This window comes from Giraffa tippelskirchi, chromosome 12 (assembly GCF_054371585.1).
Source record: "Giraffa tippelskirchi isolate mGirTip1 chromosome 12, T2T-mGirTip1v1.2.pri, whole genome shotgun sequence".
NCBI classification, from domain to species: Eukaryota; Metazoa; Chordata; class Mammalia; order Artiodactyla; family Giraffidae; genus Giraffa; species Giraffa tippelskirchi.
This window is the reverse complement of record NC_137286.1, coordinates 59,546,065-59,568,823: the sequence shown is the minus strand read 5'-3', so window position 1 is coordinate 59,568,823 and position 22,759 is coordinate 59,546,065. Positions and strand designations below refer to the sequence as shown.

The window sequence follows — 22,759 nt, the reverse complement described above, 5'->3', positions numbered from 1 at the left end:
TGGGCCAGATCAGGGCACTTTGGTCTTATGTGTTGTCTCAGGAAAGACGCTATGCAAACCACTGAAATGTTTGGTTATACTGCCTTTTAAGACTATGAAAGATCTCCAGGGAAAAGAATGGCACCATTGCCTTCTCAGGGTTCAGGAGTTCTCGTGGCTAACTTTTGATAGCTCATAATTATTGATTCCATGCTCCTTCCAAAGAATGGGAATTGTGACAGCTTGTGTGTCTGTAATTAAAGCACAGTTTGTCCTCCATGCCGCCCAAAGTCTCTACTTGGAAGTTCTTATCATCCCCATTAATTTGTGGTCTCTGGCACCAGGCATCTGTTTAAGATTAGGTGATACCCGAGAGATTCCCAGGCCACTTCTCAGTAAGAATCTCCTGAGGAGACCAGCTCTGCGAGTGAGCAGAGATGTCTCCCACAATGGCCCTAAGCCTGTTACAGTTTCCAACAAGCGCAAAGGGAGCTAGTTCCCATGGCTGACGTAGTGCAACAATCCACACGCTAAAGCTACTGTAGATATACACTTGAAAGTTGATTTCTGGGACCTAAGAACCTGTGCACACTTATGGACTCAGTTGTGTCTGACTCTTGCGACTCCGTGGACTGCAGCCCGCCAGGCTCCTCTGTCCATGGGATTTTGCAGGCAAGAATACTGGAGTGGGTTGCCATTTCCTCCTCCAGAGGATCTTTCTGATCCAGGGATTGAATCCACATCTGCTGTGTCTCCTGCATGGCAGGCAGATTCTTTACCCGCTGAGCCATTGGGAAGCCTGTATCTAAGCCATTTGTCTGTGATTAGATTGTTTCCTAATCTAAGTCACTGGAACAAATCCTCCTGTCCTGAGTTCAAAGCAGTCATTCAGAGGGCCTAAAAGAGGAAGTGAAAGACAAGATAAAACCCAAGATAGCAGTATCACCTGTTAGCACATGAAGGTGCTTTTCTAGCAAACACCAAGATGGGTCTATTTCCCTTCTTTCCCAAAAGCTTGCATAAACTGTGAGTGAATTGTCAGCCCATTAAAGCAAATGCACAGCCTGGATTCATTCAGACCATGATAAACAAAACTCGGGGAATGCAACAACTGCCACAGCTGAAGTTCCTGCCTTCTTGAACATTAATCACTTTTCTCTCTTGAAATATGATTGCTAGTTACTTCCCGTTTTTAAACCTAGAAATGAGACGAGCCCGTCTTCCTCTGAAGGGAAATCCATTGTCCCCAACCTGAGGTGTGCTCATTGCTTGGGAGGTCAAGAGCGCCCATAGAGCCATGGGGACCTGCATTTGAAACCAATTACGTACATGCACACACAAATTATATGTGGCTACAAAATTGCGTGAAATTGGTTTCATATGGATTCTCAATTCACCAGTCTTATTCCCATACTGAGATAATAAAGATCTCTTTTAAAGGGTTTTTTTTTTTTTTTTTTTTAACTGGAGGCATTTTTCCAAATGTATTACTGCAAGTCTATTTCTTGGAGAAGTGGATATTTATTCAGTTTGGGCTGCTCTTAGCACCCCACCCCCACCCTGCAACTCCAGCCTTAGGAGGGCTGGGAGATGCTTGGGCAGGAGAGCTACTCCTGTCGTCTGGCACACTGTCCGGCTGGGCTCCCTCAGGTCAGATGGAGCACCTTCTGCCTCCAGCTCCTGCTGACCAGCTCTCCCAGAACCCCAGCCTGGAAGTGAAGTTGCTGGCTGCTTAGACCCAGGAGTACCACCCAGTTCCAAGCCTGGGCTGAAGATGTACTACAACAGCCAGGCCATTTGAAGCTCCCACAAGAGAGCTTGTTTTGCACCATGAAGTACACACAGAGAAATAAAGCCAGTAGAGCACCTCTGTTCTTACAAGGCTTGTCAAATGCATTATCAAACTAGGAGAAGGCCCCTCCACCTGCCCACTTGCCAGGAGTTCAGACCCCAGGGTCCCCAAGCTGCAGGATCGTGGCTCCCCCATGCCTCACTCCCAGCTTTAAGCCCTGTGCCAGGCCTGTGCCACCCTGTGATCAACACTCGGGCATTGTTGTGATCCTAGCTCTCATGGTACAGGAAGGTTCCTGCATCCTTGACAGGTGTCCACAAGGTTCCCTTGTAGGGGCTGTGTTTAACCTGGAGCCTGCCTTACACATGGCAGTAACTGGTGTTCAGGGAGTGAAGGGTGGCATTCATTTTCAAAGGAGTCACCCTACTTGTGCAGATGCCTGTTTAGAAAAGGCAGTATATTTGTGTCTTTCTCACCCACAAGGACAGTTTCATGGGTGATTACATGGAGCATGTAAAGTGCAGTTAGAGCACTGAGAGTGGCTTATCCCCAGATCCCTCATCTAAACCGGTCCTCTCTCCAGTGGAAGAGTACCAGTGGTTTACATATGCTCCAGCCCCCGAGTAGAGTATCTGTGGAAACCAAAACTGAAATAAAGGAGTGCCCCTGGAATGAACCTGGTTTGAAACCCTGAAAAGAATGGGCTGTGTCCGGTGGGAAGATAGCCACGACCCGGCTTGGCTTGTAAGGTCAGCAGCCCCGTGGGCTTTTGCTCTATTTCAAAGTGGCCTTTTATTTTGCTGCTTATGCAGGTGTTGTTATTTCATGACCAAAATTACGGAATTCATTATGAATACACCATTCCTGTAAACTACACCACTGAAAATCAAAGTGAACCAGAAAAACCCCAGGACTCCTTGTTCATCTGGACCCACAGCGGCTGGGAAGGGTGCAGCGTGCAGTGTGGCGGAGGTGAGCAGCAGGGTTGTGGGCTCACTGGGTGTGGGGTTTTACCAGAGAAGTGAATTCAGGGCACTCCGTGGCGGGTGCACATTGTCTGGGAAAGGCTGGCCACGTCGGTAACGTGTATTTCTGTGGAATGTAACTGCATCCTGCTGCAATTTCTCTGGGCAGGGTCTTCTTCCAGACTCCTCCAGGCTGAAGTTGTGTCCACATGGCTGCTTTGCCTACAGCCTTTGATGCTGATCGGAGTGGAGGTTTGGCTAATGTGTAGCTGTGTCATGTGACAGGTGACCCTGGGAGTGCACAAAACAGACTTTCACCTGTTGTGCTTAGTAAAAGGGCATTGGAAGATGTTTCTGACCTTCAAATACCCTTTCCTTTTTGCCACAGTCACCAGTGGAAATACGTGAAAACCAATGGAATCAGCAGTAATATAATGGAAAGAAAAGTCCTCCAACTCCAGTGAAACACTCTGGGCCTGCGTTCTGGCTTCATGATTTGCCTCCATTTACTAGCAGATGATGTATTCTCTCTGTACCTAAATTTCCTCACCTCCAAAATAGGATGATCAGCCCTCATTGCCCACTACAGGGAGGAAACTCAAATACTATAAACGTCAGTATGAACAAAGAACGTCATAGTCGTTACTGTGTTGTTTAGGAGTGAAGGGAAGCATTCTGAACTCTTCGCCAGCAGCACCCTGACAGGACACAGAGCGGGGTCATGAGATGAATGCAAGTTGGGTAAATGTTGATGGACAGCGTTAGGACAGAAGGTTGACCTGGACCCTGGAATGCCAACCCAGAGGGTGGGCTGGCAGGTGAGACGTGAACACGGCACTGGTCCTGCAGGGCTGACGGTGCCAAACATCCTCCAGGCCAACTTGCTGCAAACTCACCATGGCCCCAGTACGAGAGTTAGCAGTCTTCACTGGCTGGGGGCAAGGGGCGCTGTTCTGCTGCTGGCACTATCACAACCTTTTATGGCGCCAATGACTCCCAGCTCCCCGACCTGCAGCCCCATCCAAAATCTGGCTTGAGGCATCTCTGTGCTTTCTGTCCTCACACAAGTTCAGGGATCTACCATGACAAATTCCCCGGAAGACAGCCCGATTGAGGAGTGTGGGATCCATATAGTTGTGCTTGACTTTCTGTTAATCTTTTATTATAATATAGCTAACATAAAATATTAAACCCTACCAGGTTCTGTTCTAAGCACTGTATATATCAGTTCATTTTAACCACCTCTAAAGCATCCTAAGGCATACAGAAGTTAAGTGAGCCAGCCCAGTGGAGTAAACCACGGCACAGAAACATGATGGCCAAGTATCAATCCTGTGCTCACTCTGCTAGCTAATAATCCAAGTTTGAACCCAGATAGCCTCGCTCCAGAGGCTGCCCTTCTAGCTCCCAATCATTCATCCCCACTCCTAACAAAGTCATGGCCACGCAGTGTGCAGGGTGCTTTGGAAACACCCGAAAGAATGACTGTGTAGTCAGCTGGGGTTAGTTAGGCTTCCCAAGAGCAGGTGATGCTCAGGCATGAGCAGCAGCTGATAGGGAGAACAATTTTCAGGTTGATCTATGTTCTTCAGACAAGCCTTCCTGTTTCTCACTTCTCTCCAGAAAGCAGGGATTCTTTAATAAGTAACTGTCATCTCTGGTGAGGGCTGTTGTACAGTTGTTTAATCAAGCCCAGATCTCCATAGACTTCAAATGAACAGATATAGAGATTGGTAATCTTTGTTAGAAATTAGAGACCCAAATCAGAACTTTGGCCCCAGTGAACTCCAAGGTGTCCAAGAACACAGCTGATCTGAAGCATTGCTTCTCTCTGATCCTGTTCTAGGGTCTTTCTCCTGCCCCTGCTACCCCTGCCCTGTCTCACACACCCTCATCCCTAAGATTATGATCGTCCCTCTCTGACAACCAACGGGCATTAGAAGAGTCAGTTTAAGTGACAAACTGATCACAAGATGCCCCTGAACATTCCTCCACACGGTGCATAAATGGCCTTTCCAGGTATGTGTTCTATGGCCTCTCAGTTCTGTGTACTTTGGTTTCCAGGGGAACGCAGAAGCATCGTGTCCTGCACACGGATTGTTAACAAGACCACAACTCTAGTGAACGACACTGACTGCCCTCAAGCCAGCCGCCCAGAGCCCCAGGTTCGAAGGTGCAACTTACATCCATGCCAGTCACGGTAAGGAGCTGTGTTCTCAAGCTTGGATCCTTCCGGGCCAGGGCAGCAGCACCCTTGAATGCGGTATGGTGACACACAATTAATACCAGTCTTACTCTGTGTTCCGTTGTTGTTGCTGAGTGATTTTTGATTGTTCAAAATACTCAATTTCTGGCTACTAAGCCGTAACTTTGAGAGCAGTATATAGTCCTCACTGGAAGGCATCTCATAGGGGACCATTAAGAACATGTCATGAAAAAAGAAACAGCCATCTCCGCACACTTTAAACTGATACATGTCACCTCCTCCAAGCTACTCTGTCTTGGACAAAAAGGAGCTCAGAGTGTGAGCCCATGTGAGTAGGTGTTAGTGATTCTCATTGGTTAGTGTTTGTGACTGGTCTGATTTAGAGGCTAAATTAACATCAGTAAGTTATTTACTGTTTGGGATCCATCAGAACTTCTGTTTCCCACCCTGGCTTTCATGGCCATGTATTCCAAAGTGCATTCTCTGCAGTAGCCACTAGCTAGTCCAAATCAAGATGTGTTATAAATGTAAAATACATACCAGACTTCAAAGAATTAGTCTGGAAAGAGATTATAAAATATCTTATTAAGTTTTAATATTTATTACATGTTGAAATAATTATATTTTGAATGTGTGTGTATGCAGTCGCTCAGTCGTGTCTGACTCTTTGTGACCCCACGGACTGTAGCCCACCAGACTCCTCCGTCCATGGGATTTTCCAGGCAAGAATACTGGAGTTGGTTGCCATGCCCTCCTCAAGGGTTGTTAACTGAGATGAATTGTGTGGAATGTGTTCATCAGTTAAGCCTCCTTATTTCCATCTTAGTGGGACTTTGCATCTGATTCTGTTGTATTATGTAATATCACGCCTGGCCTCCCGTTCTGCCCAGCGTTGAGGTATGTGGCTTTTGTTTTGTGGTTCTATGCATCAGGTTAAGGCATGTATAGCTTTTGTAAAGAGGCTGGACTTTTTTTTTTTAGTTAATTTATTTTTTATTGAAGGATAATTGCTTTAAGGCATATAGCCTGAGGAAACCAAAATTGAAAGAGGCTGGACTTTTAACCTGGCAGTTTTTGGGGTTTCTTAAGCTTAATTTGTACCACTCACCTGGTGAAAAGCATCACAAAGCATTTGGTTTTTGTTCTGACCCTCTTTTCTTTATCAAACTGATAAAATGTGTGTGAATGAGAGAGGGAAGCCAGAAGGGAAAGCAAGGTGAGATGTGATTTTATGTGGTCCTCGGAAAATTAAGAATGAAATTTTCTACCCTAATGGTGAAGGCCATGAGGAACAGCTCACTTCTAGAAGTCTTGAGCATTTGGGTGTGAACAGCCATCCTGCAAACCTATCAGTTGATTGATCGATTTATCAGTCAATCAGTCACACAGACATGGGGCTAAAGAAAGAAGAACTTGCCACTGTAAAGACTTAGGTATCAGAGAGGCCACAGCTTCTTTTCCTGAAAGTAGAGACAGCTAGCTCAGGTGATATGATTAGAAAGGAGAGTAAGTAACTCTAGAAGAAACATCAGCATAGGTTCAAGGGCATAACTGAGCAAGAACGAGCCTAGGGAGCCACTCAAGAATCATATTCTACAGTCATTTATGTTTTCATACTACTTTAGTATAAAAATCTTTTTAAATTATGCACAGAAACGAAATATATGAAACATGAAGTCAGAGTTGGTCTGATTGACTTGAGATGTATATATAATCGGGAAGAGTGGCTCAGTGCATTCAGCCTTCACCTCATCTCAGTTGGCCCACAGCACCTCTGTGAAATACCAAGGGGTAAAGTTTAAAAACTATCAGTCAAGGATTCTGTTTCCCATAATGATGGAAGGGCTTATATTGGACAAACCCTCAGTATTCTCCTAGAATGATATTCTAGAGCTATGCTGATCAGTGCTTCCCTGGTGGCTCAGCAGTAAAGAACCTGCCTGCAAAGAAAGTTTGATCCCTGGGTTAGGAAGATCCCCTGGAGGAGGAAATGGCCACCCACTCCAGTATTCTTGCCTGGGAAATCCCATGGACAGAAGAGACTGGTGGGCTACAGTCCATAGGGTCACAAAGAGTCAGACACTACTAAGCATGCATGCATGCATGCTGATTGATCAACATGGTAGCCACTAGCTAGTCCAAATCAAGATGTGTTATAAATGTAAAATACATACCAGACTTCAAAGAATTAGTCTGGAAAGAGATTATAAAATATCTTATTAATTTTTAATATTTATTACATGTTGAAATAATTATATTTTGAATGTGTGTGTATGCAGTCGCTCAGTCGTGTCCGACTCTTTGCGACCCCATGGACTGTAGCCCACCAGGCTCCTCTGTTCATGGGATTTTCCAGGCAAGAATACTGGAGTGGGTTGCCATTGCCTTCTTAGGGGATCTTCCCAACCCAGAAATCAAACCCACGTCTCCTGTGTTTCCTGTGTTGGCTTTTACCACGTCCTGTGTTTCTTGCATTGGTTCTTTTACCGCTGAGCCACCAGGGAAGCCAGTACTGTCTTTATAACCATCCAGCATGACCCTTAACACACAGTATAGAGTCAGTGATTTCATTTATTCAATATATGTTTATTGAATAAATTCACTTGACCTTTTTCTTGGTACCAATGTATATAGAAGTGAAAGACAGGCAAAGTCTTTACTCTCAGACAAACAACAACAACAAACTTGATAAACATTAGGTTTCTCCCTCCCACCACTCTCCTTTTGGTCCCACCCTCTCTCATTCCCTTTCCAACTCTATGAAGTCATAGGCATCAGACTGAAAGAATGAATGGGATTGCCAAAAACAGAGCAGGAAACAAAATTGATAAAAGAGAAGACAGCACCTGGAATTTGCCTCAGAGCCTAGAAAAGAAATTCCCAGATGCGTATCCTAGTCTGCTTGTATTTGTTGGTTTGCTTATTTTGAACCATCTGACTTTATACTGATTCTTAAAGTGGACACTTGAAAGTGAAGTATCATGACTCATCACAGAGTATTTATTGTTTGGCTAAAGAAATGTGTGATCTGATAGATTTTAAAGCTCTTGCAAATGCTACTTTTATTTATATACATACACACGCACATGCACAATATACATATATATGTGTATATGTATTATGTACAGATGTTTTATATATACACACACACAAACATTTAGACAGTAAAACTTGAATTATTGCATGGCATGATCTAGCTGTCATGAATCTTTCTTAAAAGTATAGAGTAATATGGATTTAGGCTAGTAAGTGAAGAGAAGTGAGGATCTCAGAAAATGAGTGCCAGACAGAGATATAATCGTAAATGGAAACTGAACTTAGGTCAGGGAGTGGGGTTGGAGAAGTGTGCGGTCTGGAAAAAACAGGTGCTTCAGGGGATTGGGAGTGAGCACGATTGGAAGTCAGAGGCTGTCAGTTGGAAGAAGAACCCAGAACCCAGTGGTGTAAACGTTAGTTAAAAAGCCAAAATGTAGTGTGCTGTTGAATCTGGCAAGATGAAAGAGTCTTTCTGTATTACTGTTACTCTTTGACCTTTAAAACAACAGAGGTGGTTGTCTTTTCCCTTGTTTTTCTTTATTTCCCCGATCCGCCTTTAACTTTCTTCAACCTTTTTTTTCCACTGAGTTCCCGACAGTTTCCTTTACCTTCTCAACTCACACCGTTAACACCTCTTTATTCTAATCCTGCCCCTCGCTCTGTGGATCCTTCTCCCAAACCTGGCCGTAGCCATGCGGTGTCTGGAATCCGACACGCGGGGCAGACGGCCTCTGTCCAGTATTTTGCACAGCAGCACAAATGCATCCGCAAACCTGGACCTGACATTGGCAGGAGAGGCAGAAATTGCAGATCAGATCAGCTGTTGTGACTGTGGCCAGCAGCCTTCACCTTGCCGACCACAGTCTGCAGGGAAGAGGCCCCGCCGTCATCTGGCATTCAGCGAGCAGCCCAAGCGGCCCTGCGTGCCAGCTCCTTAACACCCGGTTCCTGGAAGTCCTGGAGCACGGAGGGGGCTATGACAGGGAGATGTGCTCAGTCTGGAACACATAGCCCATGTGTCACTGGATTTAATATTTTTGCAGTCTTTTAGAGCTTATTGGCTACTTGAAAAGGCCATTCTGAGCTATTGGATATTTCCCTATAGTATTTATGATTTGAATTTCTTCCCAGGCAGTACATACCGTACTGTACATTGAATTAGGGTGATTCAAGAAAGAATATTCAATATCTTACTGGCAACAGAATTGAATAGTCGTCTGCAAGGAAATGTATTTGGATTTTAAATTTGTCCTCTCTGCTCAATTATTTCATCCAGTTTGCCTCATTTTAGGTTAAAACTGAATGTAATTCCTCATGTTTTTATGAAAGCGTGTTCCGTGTGTGTATGTGATCCTGATTTAAGAATGAAGCCTGAAACATGTGGCCCTAAGGTACTGCCAATATCTGAAAAGATACCGTTGTTTAATCCATTTCTAGCTAGTCTAAAACTTAAAGCTTTTTTTTTTTTTTCCTGCTTTCCTCTAAAATAAAATAGGCAAGTCTAATCCTCACTCCTCTGTTCACTGTGCCTTGAATGTAGGAGCCTGGAAGAGGCCGCCTGAGGCCCTGCCACGTGGCCCAGGGAGGGCAGGGCCTGCAGGCGGCAGTGAGGACCTCGGAGTTGCTGGAGTGCTGCTCCTGACCTTCAGGCTCAGTCCCTCTCCAGGCACTTGACCACGTGGTTAGAGGCTTGGAATGAGGGGTGCCCTGCAGTCCCTGTGAAATAAAGGAAAAGTGCCTGAGGGGGGAAACAGAGAATAGCATCAGTGATCCATTATACGCCTAATCGGTAGTATGTGAATGGTGAGGAAAAGTTTAGTTGAAACAATTCCAAAACGTCTTTCTGATACCACCCAAATTCTAGAACCTCACTTGTATTTAAATAGTATTGTTTTGAAGCTTTTACTTATTTGTCTAAAGTAGGAAACATTGGAGAAAGAAAGGATTCCAGAGTCTTGTCTTAAATTTAAAACTTCTGTTTTCTTCCTTTCCTCCATACTTAAACCCTTTGACCATTTGAACATCCCTCCCTTTGGTCATTACAGAGGACAAGCGGCTTCCCAGATACCAGTTTCACAGGTAACTAAATTCTGTTGACTAACACTTTCCATGTGGTCTCGGAGCCTGTAAGGAGGACCTTCTCTTTCCTGAATTATTATGTGCTAGATGTCTGCATCTGATTTTTATGTCACAATTACAAGAAAAAAAATACAATTAAAATTCAACGACAGAAAGAAATTTTGGAAAGTCATAAGTGCATGGAAATTAAACAAAACACTTTCTAAATAACCAGTGAGTGAAAGGGAAATCATAGAAAATTTTGAAAATACTTTCAGATGAATGTAAAGGGAATAACACCATGCCAAAATTTAGAGATTGCAACTAAAGCAAATTTTAGGGAGAAATGTATAGCAGTAAACACTATATTTAAAAAGAAGAGAAATCCCAGACAGTCCAGTGGTTAGGACTCCATGCTTCCACTACAGGGAACACAGGTTTGATCCCCGGTCAAGGATCTAAAATCCCTCATGCCTCAAGGCAGGCCTTGCAGAAATAAAATAGATCTGTAAATGAATGCCATGAACAATTGTATGCCAGTAAGCTGTACGTCAATAAATTAGATAATGAACATGAAATGGACAAACTGCTAGAAAGATGCAAGCTACCCAAACTGAATAAAGAATAGAAAGAATAGACCTATAACAAACAAAGAGATTAAATTACTAATCAAAACACTTTCTACAAAGAAAAGTCCAGGACTGGAAGTCTTCACTTATGAATTCTACCAAATATTTAAAGCAGAGTTAACACCAGCCCTTCACAAACTCTTCCCAAAAGATGAAAGAGTAAGGAACACATTCCAGTGCATTCTGTAAGGGTAGTAAAACCCTGATACTGAAACCACACAAAGACATCACAAGGAAAAAGAATACTACAAACCAATATTTCTCATGAATATTGATGCAAAAAAAATACAAGCAAACTGAATCCAGCAACATATTAAAAGGATTGTGTACACCATGACCAATAGGACTTATCCCAGAAATACAAGGTTGGTAGTATCATCTGAAAATCAATTAATGTAATACACTTTACCAATAAAATGTTTTTTAAACAAAATGATCATTTCTGTAGGTGCAAAAACAGACTGTGACAAAATACATGACCGTTTGATGATAAAATAATAATAATAATAAAACACTGAACAATCTAGGATTGAAAGAGAACTTCCTAAGCCTGGTATCTACAAAATATTCTGTATCTACAAATACATACAGATATCTACAAAATGTTCTGTATCTACAAAACCCCATAGCTAACATCATACTTTATGATGAAAGACTGAATGCTTTACCCCTAAGATCAAGAATAAGGTGCAAATGGAATATTACTCAGCCACAAAAAAGGAACGAAAACGGGTCATTTGTAGTGATGTGGATGAACCTAGAGTCTGTCATACAACGTGAAGTCAGATAGAGAAAAACAAATATTGTATACTAATGCGTATATGTGGAATCTGGGAAAGTGGTACTGATGAACCTATTTGCCAGGCAGGAATAGGGATGCAGACATAGAGAATGGACATGTGGACACAGCAGAGGAAGGGGAGGATGGGGCAAATTGAGAGAGCAGCGTTGGCGTATATACACTACCATGTGTAAAACAGAGAGCTAGTAGGAAGCTGCTGGACAGCACACGGAGCTCAGCTCCGTGTCCATTGATGACCTAGAGGGGTGAGATGGGGTGGGTAGCAAGAAGGCTCAAGAGAGGGGGAATATATGTATACATATAGTTGATTCACTTTGTTGTACAGTGGAAACTAACACAACACTGTAAAGCAGTTACGTTGTTGTTGAGTTGTTAGGTGTTCGTCACTCAGTCGTGTCCGACTCTTTGTGATCCCATAGACTGTAGCCCAGCAGGCTCCTCTGTCCATGGGATTCTCCAGGCAAGAATCCAGAGTGGATTGCCATTCCCTTCTCCAGGGGATCTTCCTGACCCAGGGATCAGACCCGGATCGTCCGCATTGCAGGCGGATGCTTTACTGACCGAGCCACTGGGGAGTTGTGTTGTTAAGTTGTGTCCAAGTCCTTTGTGACCCTGCGGTCTGTCACCCACCAGGCTCCTCTGTCCATGGGGTTCTCCAGGCAAGAATACTGGAGTGGGTTGCTGTTTCCTTCTCCAGGTGATTTTCCTGACCCAGGGATTGGACTCACATCTCCTGCATTGGCAGGTGGACTCTTTACCACTGAGCCACCAGTGGGAAGCCCATTGAAATTATGCTCCATTTTCTTTTAAAAGGATATTGATGATATGTAGCTAAAAAATAAAAATTAAAAAAAAAGAATAAGGTAGAATGTCTGTTCTTGCCACTGCAGGGCCCATGGAAAGTTTAGAGGGAGGCAGTTCTCTGTGGTCGTCCAGAAAGAGAAGTGCCACTTGCATAGAGACGATACAGTCCCTCACCGACACACTTTTGATGTGCCACTGTGCTCTGTGAATCACTATGAGAATTGTGCTGTCTCCCCAGGAGGACTTTGATCTTGAAAACCACCCTTTAGAGCTCCTAGAGGCAGGTCTCCAGCAGGAGACTCACGGTGCCCCTACCCAACAAGGTAAAAGGCTCAGGGTGCCCTGTGCCTGCACCTGAAAAGTATACTCCATCGCCCTCTTCCTCCCACTGAAGATGACCAAGTGGGGTGGGACTACCTGCTTCACTCAGGATGTGGCTGCAAAAGGAACTCCTGCTCCACCAGCCTCCCAAAATGAATGAGGCCACCAACTCCTAAATCTCACTGGACATTGTCTTTGGGAAAGCAAAGTGTTGGACTCAAGAACATCAAGGTTTTTGATCCCAGGCAACAGGAATTGAATCTAAAACTATACCAAAAAGACAAGCATATATAAATAGGATGTGGAATAGCTCCCAAAATTGAAGCAATGGTGAGAAGCATTTTGGAGAGGGGATCTCAGAGGCAACTGCAGTGGAGCTGCTCCACTGAGAGTCCAGCTTCCTGGAGAAGATCTGATGGGCCTGGCTTGGCTCACATGCCCTCCACTGGCATGATGTAGACACCCACAGAAAAACTGAAGTGTTCTTATCAGAACAAGGAAGGCAACACTGGGCAGGCAAAAGCAGCAGACGTGTCCTCCACCCCAAACACATAGAGACATGCTGACATCATGATCAAACCAAGACTAGGAAAGACCATCCAGTGGACGCTGTCCAGCTAGGATGAGTGCCGGCAAGTCTATTAGCAGGAGGGCTACTGTACTGGAAAATTCCTGTGTCCTGGTGAGAAAGGCAGCCTGTCGGGAATGTTACTCTTGGATGTGAACTTTCAACATCAGCAGCCATGTGATTCTCAAAGCAGGAGAGTTTTTTTCCAAACTCTGAGTCCCTGGGTGTGGTACAACCTGTTACCAAACCCAAGCTTCTCCTGGTTATTTTAACCCCCAAATTGTACCAGCACAAACGCCAGTAATGGAGTGTAACCTGATCAGGTGTGATGGCTGAGAAGAAATGCTGCCAGGCTGTGATCTCATCAGCTGCTGGTTAAGCCCTATTCACTGTCCTTTTGCTTTCCTACTGCAAATTCAGTTTGTTCCTATAAATCCCAAAGAAACATTTTTTTCTCTCAAAAGAATATTTGAAAACGAATTTATTGTAGAAACAGAGAATCTTAAAACTGAGGACCTGTGTTCTTCTTGCTAAGATGTAAATTATGGAGGTGGCAGAAATCGAGGGTAGGGTAGGAGTGAGTCAGTCTGTCCCTGCCTGTCAGTAGCAACGAGAGATGGTAGGGAGTGGCTGGGAAGTTGCGGTTGTCACCTCATCTTACAGATGAAGATTTCAAGACACTTGGTTGTTGAGTAACTTACTCAGGGTCATACCCATAGCAGGTAGAACTCAAACCAAGATTTTCCTACTTTAAATCTTTTATACTTTCTGCTATGTCATTTTCATTTTAAAAGTAGTACAACTTGCTTCTACCATGGCATGAAAAAAGAACCCTTTTTGACCAGGGCATCTGTGAGTAGACATTTTAAAGTAGAATGGGAGAGGTCAGCAGATGGCATTGTAGTGACCTTGGGTTCAGAGGAGGTTTGTAGGGGAGCTGTGATGGTTCCCTTGTCTGGAATTGAAACTCATGATTTTATTTTTTTAACCTTTTTTAAAGAAGTAGTTTACTTATTTTAATTGGAAGATAATTACTTTACAGTATTGTGGTGGTTTTTGCCATACATCAACATGAATCAACCAAGGTTATACATGTGTACTCCCCATCCTGAACCTACACCACCTCCCTCCCCACCCTGTCCATCTGGGTTGTCCCAGAGCACCGACTTTGGGTACCCTGCTTCATGCATCAAACTTTCACTGACCATCTATTTTACATGTGGTAATGTACATGAAAGAAAGAAAGAAAATGAAGTCACTCAGTTGTGTCTGACTCTTTGCGACCCCATGGACTGTAGCCTACCAGGTTCCTCCATCGATGAGATTTTCCAGGCAAGAATACTGGAGTGGGTTGCCATTTCCTTCTCCAGGAGATCTTCCCGACCCAGGGATTGAACCTAGGTCTCCCACATTGTAGGCAGACGCTTTACCGTCTGAGCCACCAGGGAAGTCCGGTAATGTACATATTTATATTTCAAAGCTATTCTCTCAAATCATCCCACCCTCGCCTTCTCCCACTGAGTCCAAAAGCCTGTTCTTTACATCTGTGTCTCATTTGCTGCCCTGCATGAAGGATCATCGTTACTCTCTTTCTAAATTTCATGTATATGTGTTAATATACACTAGTTGTCTTTCTCTTTCTGACTTACTTCACTCTGTATAATAGGCTCCAGTTTCATCCACCTCATTAGAACTGACTCGAATGCATTCCTTTTATAGCTGAGTAGTATTCCATTCCAGTTGAACTATATCAAATCCTAAAAGAAGATGCTGTTAAAGTGCTGCACTCAGTATGCCAGCAAATTTGGAAAACTCAGCAGTGGCCACAGGACTGGAAAAGGTCAGTTTTCATTCCAATCCCAAAGAAAGGCAATGCCAAAGAATGTTTAGACTACCACACAATTGCACTAATTTCACCTGCTAGCATAGCAATGCTCAAAATTCTCCAAGCGAGGCCTCAACAGTACATGAACCAAGAACTTCTAGATTTTCAAGCTGGATTTAGAAAATGCAGATTTTGATTTTTTTTTTATTTTTGATTTTGAACCAGAGATCAAATTGCCAACATCCACTGGATCATAGAAAAAGCAAGAGAGTTCCAGAAAAACATCTACTTCTGCTTTCTTGACTACGCCAAAGCCTTTGACTGTGTGAATCACAACAAACTGTGGAAAATTCTTAAAGATGAGAATACCAGACCACCTGACCTGCCTCCTGAGAAATCTGTATGTAGGTAAAGAAGCAACAGTTAGAACCAGATGTGGAACAATGAACTGGTTCCAAATTGGGAAAGGAGTACATCAAGGCTGTATATTGTCACCTTGCTTATTTAACTTATATATAGAGTACATCATGTGAAATGCCAGGCTGGATGAAGCACAAACTGCAATCAAGATTGTCATGAGAAATGTCAATAACCTCAGATAAGCAGATGACACCACCGTTATGGCAGAAAGTGAAGGGGAACTAAAGAGCCTCTTGATGAAAGTGAAAGAGGAGAATGAAAAAGCTGCCACCAGAAAATTACTATGCTAATCAACAAATAAATTAATTAATAAATCAATAAATAAATTAACATTATTTATTGCTATGCTAATCAGTAAATTATAATTTATAATTATATAAATTTGTAATGAGCGCCAAAGAATTGATGCTTTTGAACTGTGGTGTTGGAGAAGAATCTTGAGAGTCCCTTGGACTGCAAGGAGATCCAATCAGTCCATCCTAAAGGAGATCAGTCCTGAATATTCATTGGAAGGACTGATGCTGAAGCTGAAACTCCAATACTTTGGCCACCTGATGTGCAGAGCTGACTCATTTGAAAAGACCCTGATGCTGGGAAAGATTGAAGGCAGGAGAAGGAGGGGACAACAGAGATGAGATGGTTGGATGGCATCACTGACTCAATGGACATGAGTTTGAGTGAACTCCGGGAGTTGGTGATGGACAGGGAGTCCATGGGGTCGCAAAGAGCTGGACAAGACTGAGCGACTGAACTGAATCAATAAATATAGCAATGTCACAGGATATAAAATTAATACACAGAAATCCCTTGCGTTCCTATACACTAACAATGAAAATCAGAAAGAGAAATTAAGGAAGCAATCCCATTCACCATTGCAGAGAAAAGAGTAAAATACTTAGTAATGAATTTACCTAAAGAAACAAAAGACCTGTATACAGAAAACTGTAAAACACTGATGAAAGAAATCAAAGATGAGACAAATAGATGGAGAAATGTACCATGTTCCTGGATTGGAAGAATTAATATAGTAAAAATGAGTATACTACCCAAAGCAATCTGTAGATTCAGTGCAATCTCTATCAGACTACCAATGGTATTTTTCATAGAACTAGAACAAATAGTTTCACAATGTGTATGGAAACACAAAAGACCTCGAATAACCAAAGCAGTCTTGAGAAAGAAGAATGGAGCTGGAGGAATCAACCTTCCTGACTTTAAAGTACACTATGAAACTTATGATTTTACAATGAAACACTAGAGCAATTTTGCTAAATGCTATAGCTGCTTAATTTTCTGACTTGTTCTTATGGTTATCTGGACCCTTGATAGATAAACGAAAATTCAGGAATGTTGCTATGTAAGATGAGGGGTTCAGATGTGAAGGTGGCTTCCCAAGAAGGCTCTGTGTGTGTGCAGTGTTGGGGTACAGGTGTGGTGCTTGCAGGGGTGCTGTCCTGTGCTGCCTGATGATTCCCTGTTGGCCCCCAGTCAGGTGATATCAGGCTCAGAGAGACTGGGAGGGACCCTCAGACTGGAGGGAGCAGTGGCACAAGTTAAAGGGACTGGACAGGTGAGAGGCCGTCTGTGGCCCAGGTTCAAGGTCTTTCTGGGTAAGAAGCTAAACCTGCCCACTGAGGGTTCAAACCCCTAGCTGTGACACCTCCAGTGTGCCCACCGGGGCTGAGTGCCACGAACAGGGGGTACACCTGTGTCAGCCCTTCGTTTATTGTTCCCCTCCTTTTTCTTCTCACAAGGGCAAGGACCTTGTCAATGTCCCATTCATTCAACAAACGTGCAGAGCACCTGCCGTGTGTCAGGTGGGCGCTGGAAACGTGGCTGTGCTTCTCTCTCCCCTGTGCCCAGCAGCACCCAGGGTTTAGGAGGGCCGGTGAGTCAGTTGAACAGATGAACAGATTGTTTAACACCGGTGGAGGGAAAGCACCTCAGTCGTCCAGAATTGTTCACTTCCATGGCCAGCAGCATTGTGTTGAAAACGAGGTTTCATTCCAGGACCGTGAGTGTTTACACACCAGTGCGGGTGGGGGGCAGATGCTCCAATGACAAAGGAGTGGAAGCCAGAGGCTGGTTTGGGACCCCCCAGTTAAATCCTTCACCTTCCTGCAGAACAGTCATCGTGGATTTATCCACGCTGTGTCCCACCCCCACTTAACCTTGCTCTGAGTCTGACTGACTCAACCCTGAACCTTCCTAGTAGCCCTTCTCATCCCATTCTACTAGCATTAGTTCCTGCAGAAACCTCTTAAATCTTTCCTTCACCCATCATGCCTTACTGTGGCCTTGATCTAAATAGATTTGTTTTAAAGGTGGGAACGAAAGAACATTATATCCTTATTATGTGGAAGAACCAAGGCACCCAGTTTATTAGGTTCAGTAGCTAATCAGAAAAAGAATGACAAGCTCGCTCCGTATTATCCCCGGGTGGCCTCACATGGGGGTTACTGAGGTCGTGGACGTGGTCAAGGCAGGCACAGGTTCAGCTACCAGAGCCACCACTAGCTACAGGCAAACTCGTGGGCAGGTTACCTGATCTTACCACCTATAAACTGGGAAATTAGAACCTCTCTCATAGAAATCTTGAGACAATTAGGTGAAGTAATGCCTATAAATTCCTCTGTCCCAAGTAAGCACTCGGTGAACGCTAGCCAAAACCATCACCACTGCTCAGCTACAAAACTCTATTAATGGTAAACATCAGCCAGTTGTTGGACGCCAGCATTTACATGTTATCCATCATTTCTGAAGACACCACACACATGTGCTCACACACACACACAATACAATGTGTAGCTATACAATTTAAATAACCTATAGTGGTATTTTGCAGGTAATGAAGATTTGGGGGAAGGTCCTAGTATATGCTAACATTCCCCTTCTTGTCAGAACAAGTTTACATAATTTACATGTATCTTAGGGTAAATTAAAACAGCAGAACTATGTTGAGTGGTTCATTTCTAACTTTATGAGTGTCTCTGAGCTCTGAATTTGTGGACTTCAGATAATACTATCAGTAGGACAAGGGCAGGACTTTGGAAGGAAAGGGGGCTATGAAGGGGTTTCAGCATCTTTCAGGCCCCAAGATTGGATTATGACTTGGTGCATGTCCCCCTCCATGGCTCAGTGCAAAGTGGCCTGGAGAGGTGGTGGGAGTGAGTGATGAGTTTCTGCTTGATGTGGATGGATGTGCTAGCACCTCTGCCTGCTAACCTGTATTTGGATTTAAATACCGCTGAAGGAAGGAGCCTGGTGGAAATATAAGTACGTAATTTCCATGAGGAATTCCTTATGGCACTTAGAGCAGAAATTAGCACCGCAGAGGTAATGAGTGTGCTCCGGCCCACACCAAGCACGTGGCTCGGGCATGTTTCGCTTTCGTGACTCCTAATCTGTTTCCTGGGGAGCCAGCACTCCCTGGCCACTTGGAGTGAGCTTGACACTAAATCTTGAGAGCAGGGAGGAAAAACTTTCAGCTGCATCTGCCCAGTGAGTTGTCAGGGAGGACAGAGGGTGACCTCAGGGCCAGCAATTCTCCAAGAGCTAGTCAGAAACAGGCTTGAACCTCAGGTGATGCTTCTCAGAGGACATGCACCAGGGCCCCGTGGGGTTTATTGACCCATAGAATACCTGGCCCACCACTGAAGTTTCTGAGTCAGTGGATCTAGGAAGGGATCTGAGATTCTGCATTTCAAACAAAGCTTCTGATAATGATGGTGCAGGTACCACACGATGAGCCACTGGCATATGGTAACAAAGGCTACTTGAAATTTTAAGTCAAGAAATATGATGAAAACAACCAAGATTGGTGAGCTGGGTTCCGTGACTTGAACTTGACAGCAGACACAAAAATCATCCAGTAGAACAAGTATGTGGCTAATCTGGGACGGAAAGATAGTTATCTTATCTTCTGGGAGCTGGAGGACTAGAAGGTCCAGAGGGCAGCTGGGGCCAGAGACCCTACCCAAGTCGAATGCAGGTGGAACCCTCTTGGAGGCTGCAGGCCTTGCAGAGCAGAGACTCCATGACTGGAGATGGAGATAGGGGATCAGGAAGCTGGTCACCCAAGTCTAGAGACAAAGCACTCCCCACTTTCTCTTCTCTCAGAAGATAAAGGATACTGTGAAAGTGTTCATCACTCTGACTTTAATTCTTACAAACCAGGAAGGAGGAGTCATTGGAGGACAGTGACCAAAACCTGGGCAAATATGACTGACTATCATTCTGCAGTTGCCACAGTCAGGAAAGGGAACTCTGAGCAAGGTTCAGCAAAGACCCCTCTGCTTTATAAAAGAGAATAAATAAAGGTCAGAGTAGAGTTAATTCTGATTCCATAGCTAAAGAAGGTCAAAACAACTCAGCCTGTAGGGGAAATTCTGGAAGATTCGACTTAGATGCCATAATCATGGGCAGGCCCAATAAGACAAAGGGGGAGGGGGACAGACGCAGAGCCAGGGGCTACCTGGCAGCCCTGGGTGAGTTGGATGTAAAGGCCTAAGAAGACAAGAGAAAGAGGCAGGTGGCAAGGGCAGGTAGAAAACAGCTTGAAACATCAGCAGATAGCTCAAGCCAGACAGGCAGAGGCCTACAAGCTGAGCCCTGCTTACAAAGTGTCTACAAAGATAGCTTTTTGTTTTTTATTAAATTAGCCTTCAAAGTAAAAACTGGAAGATAAGCCCAAGGAAGGCCAAAATCCTGCAGCTTTTCAACAAAAAGAATGGAATGAAAACTGGGACAGATAAAAGAAAGCACCAGAGCGTGGCAGCCAGGAGCAGGACAGAGATGGTGGAGCCCAAATCCCAGGAAACTCTGTGTCCAAGTTCAAGAGTGAGGACTCAGCTGCTGGATTCCTGTCCCAGCTTCACAGTTGCTGCTGGAGGACCTCAACCAGGCCACTTGCCTCCATAAACAGGGGACACAGATAGCGCCCATCTCATAAGGCTGTCATGAGAATTATATGAGTTAATAGAAATAAATTGCTTAGGACAGTTCTTGGCACACAGTAAGTGATAAATATGTCATTTTTATGACCACTGTCATCATCACGATTTTTAAGAAGTATCCAAAAACCCTATTCCAGGAGGAAATTCAATCCAAGATGCTACAGAACTCTACAGATGTTACCTCCAAGACTCTGCTGATTGGTTCTCTGAAATCGTGGCTGACGAGAGAAGAGCCAGAAGTCTGAGGGTGGATTTCGGTTTCCCAAATGCATAAATGGGCAAGTCCAAGGAATGTAGCCTCAGCCTTTTGTCAACCCCTGGCACAGCTGGAGGACAAACCAATGATTTAGACAGATGGTTTGTGTGCATTTTAGAAAAGAAGGCTTGCGTGTATGCCCTAAGTGAGGGAGGGTTTAATGAGGACACTCAGTGCCTGTCAGACAGTGTTAATGGGGTGGTGGGTCAGGTCAGCAGAACACTGAGCAAGTTTCCATGACATCACTATGGATGAAGCAGGAAAACAAGTGGACGGATGGCCTGTCCCTGTGGGGCTGCTGCTAGACCCAGGTATCCTCTGTCTGTCCAGGGAGGCCCCTGGTGTGTGTCTGCAGCGCTGCCCACGGAGTTTGTCAGGGTCTTTTCGTGTGACTCTTCTGGGCCGGGCTCTGTGGTGGGAGATGCCGTGTGATCAGGAAGCTCCACAGAAGCTTGTGGCTGTTCAGTGGTAGGGCTCCTCTCAGAACCCAGTGCCCAGTCTACTCCCCCTCACCTCCGTCCCCAACCCACTCCTCATGGTTCCGGGGAGTGGTGTACAGACTCCCGGTTCTCAGTGATTGTAAGGACACCAGACGGGGAAGAAGAATGTGCGCTGAAGTTTTTATAGCTAGCAAAACTGTCCTTTGTGCAGAAGCTTAGGCTACTGTACCCATGAGGCCTTCTTAAGGACTCTACCAGACCAAAACTCAGCGATTTTTTTCTATTAACTAAAAATATTAAATATTTTTAGCTCTTTAAGCCATGTGATCTCTGTCATTATTATTCAACTCTATCATGGTAGCACCAAAACAGCCACAGACAATAGATAAATAGGTAGGGCTATTTTCCACTAAAACTTTATTTGAAAAACAAATGTCATAAAGGATTAGGCCCTCAGGCCCTAGTTTGCCAACTCCTCTATGATAGGATGCTCTTCATTTAACTGAGAGATGACTGGGGACATAAAATGTTTAATTGTAGAGGTAAAACTAAAACAAAGATGGAGACAGGCATATTTAACAATGAAGATATAACAGTAATGAATATTTATGTCCCAAATAACACAGCAACTACCTAGGTAAAGCCTAAACCACAGGAAATGCAAAGAAATATAGATAGAAATTTATTGCATATAGCTGACTATTAATATAAGACAGACCAAGTGGCAAGTAAATAAAAAATAAGAAAGGATATGAAAGATCTAAATAACATAATCAATAGTATAAATCATATATACCAAGTACTATACCCTGATAAGAGAGAACACATCTTTTTCTCAAATGCACAAAGAGAACATCAATAGGTTCCTAGAAATAGTACAGATAGTAGCCTCTTATAACAAATCAATAGAGTTGGAAATTAATGAAAAAAAAATTTTAAGAACAAAGGTCCCCTCTACCAGAAAATTAAAATTTATAGGATACAAAACCACATTTGGCTCAAAGGGAAGTAACTCAAAAATGCACAGACCTGGGGATGTCCACTGACATTAAACTCAGCCTGGGCATTTAAAGCTATTCCTTTGTTCACTCATTTAACAGCCTTAACTGAGCACTGTTTGAGGATAATGTTTGATGAAGAGTCTCCTCTCCACCTTTCAGAGCTTACTCCGGGTGAGAAAAACTGATAGGGACACAAGGCAGCCCTAGCCCTGAGCCCTGTGGGAGAGCTCGTGACTAGGGGACGGATCAGATGCTCAGCCAGGATCAGTGTGAACGTGCTGAGGAATCAGAGCTCATGACTAGGGCAGGGGTCAGATGCCCAGTAGATAACTGGGACATGTTGAGGAATCAGAGCTCATGACTAGGGCAGGGATCAGATGCCAAGTGGATAACTGGGACGTGTTGAGGAATCAGAGCTCATGACTAGGGCAGGGGTCAGATGCCCAGCCAAGATCAGTGTGGACGTGTCAAGGTAGCAGGAAGCAGTAGCTGTACCACATCCCAGCAGACCTGGATGAAGCCAGCTCATCTCTTACTGGCTGTGGAAGCCTGAGCAGGTCACTTCACACGAGCCTCCCTTTCCTCCTCTTAGTAGGAACCAAGCAAAGACTAAAGCACGTAACATCTGGTCACAGAGGGGCCCAGTTAGTGTGTTTTTATTGCCTATTGACTTGAAGCTGCTCAGGCTGTAACTGAAGAGTG

At 44.1% G+C, this 22,759-nt stretch overlaps 1 protein-coding gene across 4 annotated transcripts in view; it reads left to right on the top strand.

Annotated features, from left to right (window-relative positions):
* Positions 1–22,759, top strand: part of ADAMTS17 (ADAM metallopeptidase with thrombospondin type 1 motif 17) — a 397,426-nt gene that overhangs the window by 319,720 nt on the left and 54,947 nt on the right. For all 4 annotated transcript variants that reach the window (XM_081551355.1, XM_081551354.1, XM_081551353.1 and 1 more), the window contains 2 exons: positions 2,584–2,743; positions 4,801–4,936. In XM_081551355.1, coding sequence (XP_081407481.1) covers positions 2,584–2,743; positions 4,801–4,936 — 296 coding nt within the window. The remainder of the gene's footprint in view (positions 1–2,583; positions 2,744–4,800; positions 4,937–22,759) is intronic.